Source organism: Pagrus pagrus, assembly GCF_965226575.1.
Source record: "Pagrus pagrus genome assembly, chromosome: 12".
Lineage (NCBI taxonomy): Eukaryota > Metazoa > Chordata > Actinopteri > Spariformes > Sparidae > Pagrus > Pagrus pagrus.
In genome coordinates, this window is record NC_140196.1 from 23128435 (window position 1) to 23141514 (window position 13080).

Below are 13080 nucleotides of genomic sequence, written 5' to 3' on the forward strand. Positions count from 1 at the left end.
TTTACATTGGAAACATCTGGGCGGGATAAATCAAACCTTATGGAGGGCCAAATTTGGGCCACGGGCCCCACTTTGGGCAGCCCTGCTCTACAGTTTCTCATATTATCCACTTATATGTTTACAGTGACAGTAAGTCACAGTTTAGTTTTATTTTTCATGGTCACTGACACCTCACACAACTGCATAACCCCCCTCATCATCACTAACACACAGTCAGTGCAACGACTGCCTTCTAACCAAATGTTCCCGCTTTAATACTGTAGGCTACATGTCCTGCTACAGAATGAGGGGTGTGTTGTGACTTGTGTACGTGTGAGTGGGGTCAACAGGAGTATTAGGATACCATGTAGACTGTATTTATTTATAGCTTACCTCTTCCCTTTCAAATTGTAAAGTAATATCACATGTGATCATCTCAGGCGTACATGCAGACACTGCACAGGACACACGTATACTGTATACACAGATGGGTCAGACTCGAAAATATTTTTAAAAAATTGCCTCACCCCCCGCCCACCCCTTCTATTAAACTCTATGTTTCACTTTCTTCTTGAGTCAGGGCTAAGTGACACCTATGTACCCAATCCTCAGCAGGTGCACCACCCTCTCCTCTCCTTGCCTCTCTCAATGTCCCTGAGTGAACCAGTGCCACATTCTAGCGCTGCGCCGGTGCCAGCAGCAGCAAATTAGACACCAGCACCCCCTCCTGATATGTACTTCTCTGTCCTACATCCATTATTTTTAGCTGGGATCCAAGCCTCCATCTACACTTAATATGGGAAAAGAGTTGCCACATATTCGCAGCCACCTCTAAATTCATCATATCACTCTTTCTTCTTCTGGCGCAAAGCAGACAGACACACACATACACACACACACACACACACACACACACACACACCCTCCTTCCTTGTCCCTCCACCTCCATCACTGTCTTCTTCTGGATGAAGAATAAGAGCATGTTGGTCGTCATCTCCTCTCTCCACCCACTTTGACAGGTCTGCAACACACACTCAAGCACACACACACACACACACACACATACAAGGCTGGGCTGTCACCCCAGCAACCGCAGCGACCCCCCCGCCTCATCCTCCCCGTGCTCAGTGACACCCCACATAGGCACACTCGCACCTATGTCAAACTTAGCCCAACCCCTCTTGCACCCTGTGCCCCACCGCCAGTTGCCCATGTGAGGTTTTTAATAAGGTGGATGCAAGAGTTGGTCTTGCTCTCTTCTGGGTGACGCGGATTGGAAGGGGTTCTCCTTACTTTTACCAAACTATTTTGATTTTTTTTTTCTTTTTCTGTCCCCCCTTTCTGAAACTGTAAATACATCTACATTAACTTAGAGAGGAGCCATGAAGTGGACCTGGGTGCTTGTGGCAGTCTTGCTGTCCTTTGCGGGGCTATCATTGGGTAAGGATAGCTTGGACTTCCCAGAGTTTGATGGAAAGGACCGTGTCCACGACCTCAATGCCAAGAACTATAAGTCTGTGATGAAGAAGTACGATGTCATGGTGGTGTACTACCATGACCATCCCGGATCCAGCCGCGTCGCCCAGAGACAGTTTGAGATTGAGGAGTTGGCCCTTGAGGTGGGTTGAGATGGGGCGTATGGGTAGATAGCTTACAGCTTACCGATGAGGAAGTAGAATAACTAGTCTTGAACTCAACGTTTCTGTAGACGCTGTTTGGAGGTTGTTGTGGAAATTTTGATCTGATTTAATTTAAAGTGGTTGCATAGATTTTAAATGGTGCAGATGTGAAGTGTGTGACAACAAACTGCTGATTAAGTTGACTTAAGATATGAGGGAAAACATAAAAAGAGACTCTGATTCATAGTAAAGGTTCAACTGTGTGGTTACAAGGAAAGAAAAAAATATTTTTTGGCAGAGACAGAGACAGAGACAAATATGTTTTTCAAGATTTCACACATGTTAAATGTGAAATTGAGCACAGAGCGTGGCATCATGGGAACGTGACGCTACAAGGTGGAAAATAGCTTTGCTGGATTCAGAAATGCTGATCAATGAAGTCCCAAAAATGTGTCACAAGCTTGCGGTGTGTCGTCAGATTCGTCCACACGGGGCAAAAAGCTGAGCTGTGAGGACCCAAGATATCATTTATTCTGGCAAAGTCTGGGCTTGTGTACGTTGTGTGTGTGTGTGTGTGTGTGTGTGTGTGTGTGTGTGTGTGTGTGTGTGTGTGTGTGTGTGTATGTGGGAGTTGATGCACTTAACACAAGTCTATCAGCATGCCTGTCACACCTCAGGCCTCCTGTCAGCTTGGATACTGTGCCGTTTTATCACATTCCTCGCTGAGACATTACATCATCATTTAGTATGCAAAGCTTCGATTAGTTCTCAGGTTACTTAAGACAACACAATATCAAATGTCACACTACCCACACCAAATCTCCCAGGAAAAGTTAGACTTGCATCTTTTGTGCTTGTCAATTTGAAGTTGATTCCATGATTATAGTCGCCCAGAAATACAGCATTTGCAGTAACTCCAGACTAATAGCTGCTGTGAAAGTGATAGGAGCGGTGACTGATTTATGGAATATATACACTGGATCATGTGGCAAACATATTTGTCCGCATTTGTGCATGGCCACTTCACAGTGTAGAGTAAAGGCCACTACATTTAACGGCTTACCCATGCTTATATTTTCAGGAGAGCTACAAGACTTGCTGGTGGCTCATTTTAAAATTTACATATAAGATCATTATAAACAAAATCAAAAACAGATTTGAGCGTCTAGTCAGTGGGATGATAGTTATAATGACTCATTATTGACAACTGTGAAAATTAATGTGGAAGGAATTTGGGGAAAACACTTTACACAGTAACTAAATCTGTCAATCGACAAATAACGGCTCTAACTTGTCATGTAATGTCAACAAAATAAATTAAATGGGGGATTAATGGGGGAGGGGGATTAACAGTAACAGATACCAGTTAGAACAGAAAGGAAAACATTAATAACCAAAACAGAGATAGAGCGAGAGAGCGAGAGAGAGAAAGAGAGATGCTGCTCTCCTAAACATATAACAGACGGCCTCTGGTGTCTCTGTAAGGGAGCGTCAGGGCTCGGTCTTGGATCTGGAGGCCAGCCCTGGAGGTTCTGGCTCCAGTAGTGCCGGCTCAGCTCTGCGCCATGATTGGCACTTGCAGTACTGTACTTGTCAGCGGATCCCAGAGCAGTGAGCATCACTGCCACCTCGCCAAAATAGTCCCTGGGCTGGTGTGGCTTCTGGAGTTATATTTATCCCTGAGCTGCTTTTGTGGTGGCTCGAGCTCCCTGAAGGCTTGTGTTTCTCCCTATGAATGTATTATGATTTACGTTGGAGGAGGTTTTATTATTAGTAACAGAGAACAGCAACAGGGCTCAACATGTGAGAGGTCAAGGCTCTCCAGGAGTTAGTGAAATAAAATATGACATGATGAGAGTGAGGAAGTCGTAATTAAGTGTTTTTTCTCCCTTGGTCATTGAAAATGATTAGATTGTTGAGGTGGCCAAACACTCTGACTAGGGTCCATGTGGTGTTGACGGATGTGATTCAGACCTAATGCTTCATGATTTTAATAATCATTTAAAACAATTAAATTTAAGGACCTGCATTCTGTATATCTGTACATGTGAATTTAACATTGCAACACTGAGATAGTGTTGCAATGTGCAGTTCACATGTAGGAAATGACCATATATTTACCATATGCTGTTTATATTTTTGCCATATGTACGTGTCAGTGACAGTATTTTTAAATGAAACAAATTTACAGTTGCAGTACATTTTGGTTGCAGATGTCATGCTATGAAATCTCATCCCAGTTACTGAGGCTGTTGGTTTAACTTTACATGTAGTTGGGGAGATTCAGTTTCTCTGAAGAAATTATATCAGCCACATTACTGCAGATACACATTGCCAACACCCAGGTCCAAAGACAGCTTTGCATGTTTTATATTTTGAGGACAAGCAGATATAAATCTTATCTCATTTTGTGTCTATCTAAAAAAAACTGCATAAAAAAAGATATAAATAGATAACTAGAGGGAAGTCACATGTATACCTATATACGTATATTCAAATCAAGTTAAACAACCTCTGATGTATCTCCTCAAATACACATATTAATCACCAATTTTTCCTCTTACTTGCAGATTTTAAATAGTTTTATTAAAGGATTTATAAAATGGAAAAGAGTTAGAAAAAAAAAATTCATACCTCTTTGTTACAATTTATCCTCACGTGTACCGTTCAGTGGCTTGATAGTTTCAAGCCTTACTCATCTCAATCACTTCTTGCCCTTTAAAAAGTTTATTATAGCCGTCTGAAATGCCAAAAGGTTGGGGTCTGCAACCAAATATAGTGCAATGCAAGAAAAGGTTGAGTCGCGGTAAAACCAAAATTCTTGCTTTTATTAGGTACATATTCTAATGTATATAATTAGATATCATTTAAACAGTATAACTTTTCATATAATCTTACCTGCTGCTAAGCTACAAACTGTAAACAGCTTCACTGTGCCCCACCCGTCTGCAGCTCCAATCAAACTAAAAGAAATGCCAAGAATTATCTGCACAATCTGTGAGACAGCCTAGTTAGTCCAACTATTTATGCCAGTAAAAGCAGCTGCTCAAGATCTCTCACCCGTATGCACTTGTGTGTGTGTGTGTGTGTGTGTGTGTGTGCGTGCATGCTTTTTACCCTCCAAACGCACTGAGACAACCTCTCAAACCACTTCCTCAATGTAGTCAGGCTGCAAATGTGGCACTGCCATTGGTGCATCCAACTGTCAGTCATGAGGTTCAAGTTTCATACAGATTTAGAAAGTGCATAAGCAGCGCTCTGAAAAGCAGGCTTTTATGGTAATGAAACTACTGAGTGAAACCACTTTGTCAAAAAGGTGTAAATGTGGACAGAAACATTTATTTTACCACATACTCATACAGACCTGTGCTCTCATGTTTAAAGACTTGTTTTTAACTGGAAAATCATGTCTTCTGTTATATGACGGTGTATTTGTTTTTACAGCTTGTAGCCCAGGTCCTGGATGAGTTTGATGATGAGGATATCGGAGTCGGAGTCCTTGATGCAAAGCTCGACAAGGCCCTTGCAAAGAAATTAGGTAAACACTTAGCAGGATAAGCACAGCTGAAGACACGTATGCAAAATGAAACCAGCCATTTATTAGAGTCAAAATCATTTTATAAAGGCCTCTTTTACTTCAATGTTTCCTGTTGTTGTGGAAGATATAACAAATGTGGGAAAGGTGGGGTCAAATTGTTGGTTTGCTTAAGGCTAAACACCTCATACTTCTGCTCTTTTCCTCCAGGCCTTGATGAGTCCGACAGCGTCTACATCTTCACAGACGATGAAGTCATAGAATATGATGGCGAATTCGCAGCAGACACTATTGTGGAGTTCATCTTTGATGTTCGTGAGGATATAATCACCCAGTTAATAGCCTGCCTTGTTTTAGCGAAAAAAAAGTCCCTGAATCCCAGTTTGCTTCCTTCAAAGATGACCCACTGATTTCTGACTCTTCTTTTCTCTCTCACCTCCGATTATATTGTCTCCCTCCTTTCTCCTCCATGACCCTCCTCTTCCTCCACAGGTTCTTGAGGACCCAGTAGAAATTATTGACAATAGTAGGGAACTGAAAGGCTTTGAAAACATCGAAGAGGACATCAAATTGGTGGGCTACTTTAAGAGTCACAAGTCAGAACGTAAGAATCTGTACTGTGATGCTATGATAACCTGTTGCTTGCTTTTTAACATTATTGCTCATAGTTGCATATCAGGCAAGTGTAACAGGGAAAAGGCTCACATTGCTTGACTTAACTTTGAGCTGCAGACTGATAATGATGAGAGCAACAAGTCTGCATTCTAAGACATGTCTTACATGGACTGATCTACTGAAACCACTTGATGAAACCAATTTCAGATTTTGAGGCTTATGCCGATGCTGCTGAAGAGTTCCATCCTCACATCAAGTTCTTTGCAACTTTCAGTTCCAAGGTGAGTGTCAGCGATTATTAACTTAAGTTTAACCAGACACACTTAAAACAACATAATGAGACTGGAATAAAAAACGTTTTTTTCTTGATTATCAGGGTAAATTTTGAACACATAACATAACACAGAGGGTTAATCAAAGCTTTATTGCCTAAAAACAGCTGCCCTCAGCTACAGAAAACACATTCAAGCAGGAAACAAACAATCGATCTCCAGCTAAACGCTGCACTGTTTGAGGTGAGAAAAAGGCAATGGAGCAGCAGAATCCTGATTCATATCTGATCAGCAGTGCCCTGACGGTTAACAAGAGTTTCTTGATTCTGGTGTGTTGCACTAGACAGACTTGTAGGCTGGAGACAATTGGATAGAACTACAACTAAATCAGAGCAGCGAAACATGTGACTTGACACTCCTGTGTAAGTCTGAAACCTGTCTGAACAGGAAGAAGGCCAGTATCATGCCAGTGCAAATAAAACACGAGCTTTCTGATTCTTCTGGTTCCCAGGCTACTGTATGTTTGATCACTTTTTGATGTAAAATTATTGATTTGTGCAACAGTATCATAAGAGCATTAACATAAATGATCAACTTAACATAGGCTAGAAATCGAGCCTTGATGCACTCCACAGGGAAGCTTAGACCTCTTTGACTTTTGACTACTGATGAACACAAAAAGCTCTATTTGAATTATGTATCTAACAAACCATTTTAGAGCAACATCCATGTACTTGGATGTGGAAATCCTCATAAATTTGTCAATCTTCTCTAGGATGTATAAAAGAATAAAATCTTGCCCAGCTCAAATAGTCCCCACTTGAATGTATAAGTTAATTAAAGCACCAGATCTGGTATCAGAAAATTAATTGGACACAAGACATAAGGTGGAATATGTAAGAATTTAGCTTAAGACATTCAAAAATCAACTTAAATCTTCAACAGAATGCAAAACATTAGTTGTGTCACTATATCAAAGACGTCTATGTGCTGTGTTACAGAGATATCACCTGAAAATAGCAGGCTAACCAACTAGCCCCGACCCATGCTTTTTTATAATACCACTCCGAGCTCTGAGTCCAGACAGTTAACTGAGCTCACTGGCTAATGGCAGCTACAGTAAGCAGCAGTTTCTCTGGTGATATGCTGCCTCCTATTTGTTCGGAGTATGAATTCAAGAGGTTCAATTCTTACATATTGCTCCTTTTAAGTAATATTTTCATTCACTCAGCTTTATACAGTGTGTCTTATGTCATAATCACACCACCTGAGAGGAGGCAAATCAATGTAGGTAACCTTTGGTCGTTGTCAATGTGTCTTATCTGTAACATTAGACAGGCTGTAACCTCTGATCATAAAACTTAGTGTGAGGAGCTCTGAGGCCTTTCAGTTCAACAATCACGTCAAAGCATAAATTGGACATGCCCTCTACTCCATAAATTTCTACCACACGCATGAAAAACAATATATATATTCTATATCGTGATAGTCCACCAAACAAAGGCAAAAACACCAAGTAACACTTTCATTGTTGTTATTCGGTGCAGAAAACTCAGTTAAGTGTGCAGCTAGCGAGCGTTTCTATTAGCTGACTATCAGGCTGTCATCTCTTAAGGTACAAAGTGGCTCAGGGCTAGCTGGTTAGCATGCTAACTCCAATAGATATCTCTGCAACCAAATACATAGATGTCTTTGACATAACGTCAAAACGCCAGAATAAAAAAAGGGAAGGGAACGGTATGAATTACAGTATAAATAACTGACTTTTCAATGCTTTTGGATTAAGTTAGATTTTGTTTAATAACGTCCTTCAGCAGAATCTTTAAACCTAATTATAACTGGTAGGAGCTTCAGGACATTCACTGACTACTTATGAAGGACTGGTGTAGTTCTTATCAGGATCAAAACAGCCATCATACGTCCCAACACCTACATCCATACAGCATATACATGACAGATTTCATTCAAAAGACTGTACATGTTGTTTCCTCTGTTAAAATGTCAAAACATAAATGTTACTGTCAAACTGTTGAAATGACTTAAAATTAATTGATTGCATTTATTTATACAAACTAAACTGGTGTAATATTTTGTGAATGAAACATCTTGACATCTTCGTGATTCGCCGGTCCTTCACGCTCAGTTATTGGTTCTAACTTTGGTTGTGTGTGACAGGTTGCCAAGGCTCTGGACCTGAAGCTCAATGAGGTTGACTTCTATGAACCCTTCATGGATGATCCAGTGGTCATCCCAGGAAAACCATACACTGAGGATGAGCTGGTGGATTTCATTGAAGATAATGACAGGTAAGTCCCATTAATGCTATCTCATGAATTGAAAAATAACCTATAATGAAAACAAAAGGCGTTAAATCTTTTTTCTCTGTGATTTTCCAGACCAACCCTGAGGAAACTGCAACCACACAACATGTACGAGATCTGGGTAAGAACCTGAAAACTTTCAACACCAGAACAATCAAGGATTTGATCAAATTACAACTCTGGAACGGTTTCTGAATTAAGGAAACTGTCTTTATTCTTTCCACAGGAGGACGATGTTGATGGTGAACACATCGTTGCTTTTGCAGAGGAGTCTGACCCAGGTAAAGGAACCCTGAATAACCAGCTAAGGATAGCATTATAATCAGTCACCAACAGCAAATCTAGATAGTTCAACATGGAGCAACAAAGGGGTAGGAGGAGGTTTTAACGTGGCGTTGATGGAATATTGTGCATGTTAACGAGAGAAGAGTAATAAAAAGATCACTGTTTCCCATTGCTTCACCTCTACAATGGTTTAGTCTTAGATTCATTATTGTCCTCTCCATTCCTCAGACGGCTTTGAGTTCCTTGAGATCCTGAAGGAAGTTGCAGAGGATAACACCGACAATCCTGACCTCAGCATTGTCTGGATTGACCCTGACGACTTCCCCTTGGTAAGACCATAACACAGTGCGATATGCATGACCAAAAACCAGAGGAACTCGTCTGGGCAGTCCTTGACTCTGTCAACTGAGAATTGAGATATAATGACGAAGCACACTGAAACATAATATTCCCAAATGTTGCATTAATTTGATTGATACTGGCTGATAACAGTAGGATTAATCAAGGTTAATTTTCCCTGCAGCTTCTGCCCCACTGGGAGAAGATCTTTGGAATTGACCTGTCCCACCCACAGATTGGTGTTGTTGATGCTGATGATGTAAGTTACATTTTTAGCACTTTATTCATAGATTGCTTGATCTGATGAACTCTGTGATACTTAGTTGTATATACAAGGCTGCATTATCAACTGGGCAGAGTGGACAACTTCCTTCAGACCCCAATTCTGTCAGGGATTCTGAAGGCCCCAGCTTATCTCTAGTGCATTTATTTTGTTGTAATTTGAATATTTATAAGCACAATTAAATCTGAAAGGTGAGGGTTAACCTGGGGCCAGATTAACCTAGGGAAGGTTGGGTGTTCCTGAAGCATGGGTCAGTCATTGCAGCATGGGCTGCTACATTATTGTTTTATAATATTTTGTAAAGTTTTTTTTCATATATTTAAATGTGAATCAAAATACACATTAACATAATTTCAACATATTATGAGCAAAGATACATTTGTAAAATAAAAACATTGATGATGGTCGAACCGTGACTCATGCAGTCCTGGGCAAGCTAACCATACGCTAAATCACCTATCCATAGTAGCAAACTAGTCAGCTAACTGTGTTTTACTGAAACATTTTGACCAGTTATCTGTATTAGGCTAGTACGCCTAACATGAGCCATGCTACAACTGCCTGATTTGTTTGTATGTGGCACTATAGGCCGCCATATGTGGCCTAGTTTAAAATACAGCTCTGTTCTATGGCTCAGGGGCTGTGTGCTTTGTGCTAACTGGGTCTGTCACTGCCACTTGTTTTGCATCCATGTCTTGATGGCTTACAATTTTCTTCTTCATTGGCTTTGCTGGTACAATGCTATGCTTCCTACTGTCAAATATTGTCACAATTGTGTGAAATTGGCAGCAGGTCGCGTTGCATGCAAGCTTGTGCATGATGTACGTCCTGTGCACGATAGAAAACAGGGGCCCGCTCATGAAAACATTGCTCCATCAAGCTACCATCAGTCAAAAAGTCTACAAGGTACCTTTAAGGCATTTGGTGTAAGCTGAGTTGGTGTTGACTTCTTGTTTACTCTGCAGGCTGACAGTGTGTGGTTGGACATGGATGATGGTGATGATATGCCATCTGTTGACGAACTGGAGGACTGGATTGAGGATGTTCTGTCAGGCGAAATCGATCCCGACGATGATGATGATGATGACGACGATGATGACGACGATGACGACGATGATGATGATGACGACGATGATGATGATGACGATGATGACGATGATGACGACGACGACGATGATGATGACGATGATGACGACGATGATGATGATGATGATGACGACGACGATGATGACGACGATGATGATGACGACGATGATGATGATGACGACGACGACGATGATGACGACGATGATGATTATTAAATCATCAAGTCATAATTTACTCTTTAAGTCTGACCAATGCAGTTTCAAGAGTCAACTTCATTCACTCAGTCAAGTCATCCTCTTTTGTATCTAGTTCTTATTTTGAACTTGTCATTTTGATATCACATCTTTTCATCATCCTCTCTCTGCATCTCAACATAACGATATTCCATTACTCGTTTCTCCCTGCATATTTACTAATCCTCCATGTAACTAAGTACTTTCTAAGATCCCACAGTGCCATTATTCCCACATGTAACACTGTCTGGTACAATAAAAAAAGAAATTCTCCTAAAAAACCTACTACTGCTATTGATTTTCAATTTATTAAAGTTTTTACTTTCCAAAGTACTGGACGGGTTGCAATGTTGTATGCATTTTGTCTAAGTCCATCTGTGGAGTCTGTTGCAGTTTGAATGTGTTTTATTTGTTCACTTTTTTCTTGTTTGCCCCAGTATCGAAACAACTGAAGTCAGATCCGAGGGTGCTAGCAGGCTTTCTGGCGGGTCTTAAGTATCACCAGCCTACTCTGTGAAATCAATGTAACGCTGTACACTGAAAGTGCTGTACATCATATGGATGTTTTCTACGATGATGAAATATGACAACAGCCATATTCTATTTTTGTAACAAGAGAAATTTAACTTACTGTAAAGTCTTAAATAAATGACAGCTTGGACAGAAACCCCATTACTGTATAGTTTTTTAAAGCTGTGTGTGTGTGTACCTTTAGGCCTGTATCTATCTATCTATCTATCTATCTATCTATCTATCTATCTATCTATCTATCGTAGGGTCAAGTTTGTGAAGATATTTCTATTTTGCATTTGTTTCGAATGTAATAGGCTACTATCTTTTATTGTTATAATGATAGTATTCACTTAAGTTGGCATGGATTCCACAAGTTTGTATAAAACCTGCTGACTCATGTTGTCCCTGCATGATTTGACAGCATTACACAAAGCTTCTTGTGATGTCACAGAATAATTGTCTTTCTCAGACTTCAACTGCCCCCCAAGTCAAAGCTTTGAGGTGTGTTTGGACTCATTATCCTGCTGCAGTATGAATCCTTCTCCACAAAGATGTATACCAGAGGATGGAGCATGTCTGAAGAATAGAGTGGTGCTTCCCCACACACTTGAAAATTCCAACCATCATGTTTCACTGTGGGTTTGAAACACTGTGGTATTATTCTATCCTGTTTCCCTTTGTTACATACACCCTTCTATTACTGACATAAATCTCTAACTTGGATTCATCAGTGTATGACTTTTTTCAGTCATCCCCTGTGAAATCCTGGTATTTCTTGGCCCACCTCGTACATCTAGCCTTGTTTCCGCTCCTGAGAAGTGGTTTAGAAACTGCTACTTGTCCTCTGAGACCATTACAAAAGCATTTTATTGACAATACTTTCGCTAAGATGGACCACACCAGAGAGCAAAAGATGAGGAGAGGATTAAGAAGGTGTTAATAGAAAAGCCAGAAAAGGTGTGGTTGAGGTGTGGTCCTGCACTTGAAACTACATAGTTTCAATTTGTTGCTTGATGTATTGATCTTCTGATGGTATGGTCACTTTGGATCTGCCTGATCATGCTTTGGATGTGTCAGCGTGTTCGTTTGTTTGAGTGAAGACATACAGTGACGTTCTGTTTAACTATTTATTTAGAATTGTATCATTAAGCAGGCATGATCATGGACCTTTCTCTGTTAAACAAATCACAGTCAGCGGATTGCTGTTACTCTGTAACCCGTCGCCCAGAAAAAGGATGCAGATATTCACATTACAATCCGTGAAGACATCACCCTGTGGAAAGACCCTCCCTCTTCCTGTCTCATCATGCACTGCTCTGCAGTACTTTTGAGTTCCTCTAAGTTACACTTTGCTATCATTCCACAGACAGATATCGCTCACCACAAGGTCATCATGAGCAGGCAACATTTTTACAGAGATGAAGGCAGCTGTGTTCTCTCTCTTATCCTGGCTTGTTTCTCCAATGTCTTAACCCATCATAACATGGGGTCAATGCTTCTGTCAACCTCATCTATCAACAGGATAAGTACAGCTCTATATGGGGACATCATTAAGTGAACATGTGAAGTAGCATATGACTGGTGGAGAAAAACTATTAAATCTCAACAAATGCAACTAATCCAATTTCAGTGTTTCAGAGTTACATACACTGCCTCTTTCGAAACCTTTAGTCCAGCCCTTTATGACTCCTCAATGTTTCTGATTATTTCCAGGTTTATATCATATTACAGATTTTCAGTGTGGTGTCAGACATTTGGATCCCACTGTATTTATGTATGTACTTCATTTTAACATTCAAACACCTTCCGTTGTTGGTAGGTTCATTTCCCATTGCCAACAGGAATTCTCTCAACCACTGACGACTGTTAGCCTTAAGCATTTTCATCTGCTTACACTAGCTAGCTACTCCTCCTAAAGTGTCTCAATCTAAAATGTCCATATAGAAACAACCACATAACAATACTAGTGTTACACCTGTCCCCTACAGCAATTAGCCATA

The 13080-nt window shown here is 40.5% G+C and overlaps 1 protein-coding gene across 1 annotated transcript; it reads left to right on the top strand.

Moving 5' to 3' along the window:
- The first annotated feature begins 1158 nt into the window (after window positions 1-1158).
- Window positions 1159-11239, top strand: casq1a (calsequestrin 1a). The gene is made up of 11 exons (XM_084370121.1): window positions 1159-1598; window positions 5043-5136; window positions 5344-5444; window positions 5626-5737; window positions 5956-6029; window positions 8196-8326; window positions 8417-8462; window positions 8568-8622; window positions 8855-8955; window positions 9150-9224; window positions 10214-11239. The coding sequence occupies exons 1-11, from the start codon at window positions 1362-1364 to the stop codon at window positions 10547-10549; spliced, it is 1362 nt and encodes a 453-aa protein (XP_084226247.1). The 5' UTR covers window positions 1159-1361; the 3' UTR covers window positions 10550-11239.
- The last annotated feature ends 1841 nt before the right edge of the window (window positions 11240-13080 follow it).

Coding starts and splice junctions, on each gene's coding strand:
- casq1a (XM_084370121.1), top strand. CDS start 1,362: ATGAAGTGGACCTGGGTGCTTGTGGCAGTCTTGCTGTCCTTTGCGGGG. Junction 5,137..5,343: donor GGCCCTTGCAAAGAAATTAG/GTAAACACTTAG, acceptor CTTTTCCTCCAG/GCCTTGATGAGTCCGACAGC. Junction 8,623..8,854: donor TGCAGAGGAGTCTGACCCAG/GTAAAGGAACCC, acceptor TCCATTCCTCAG/ACGGCTTTGAGTTCCTTGAG.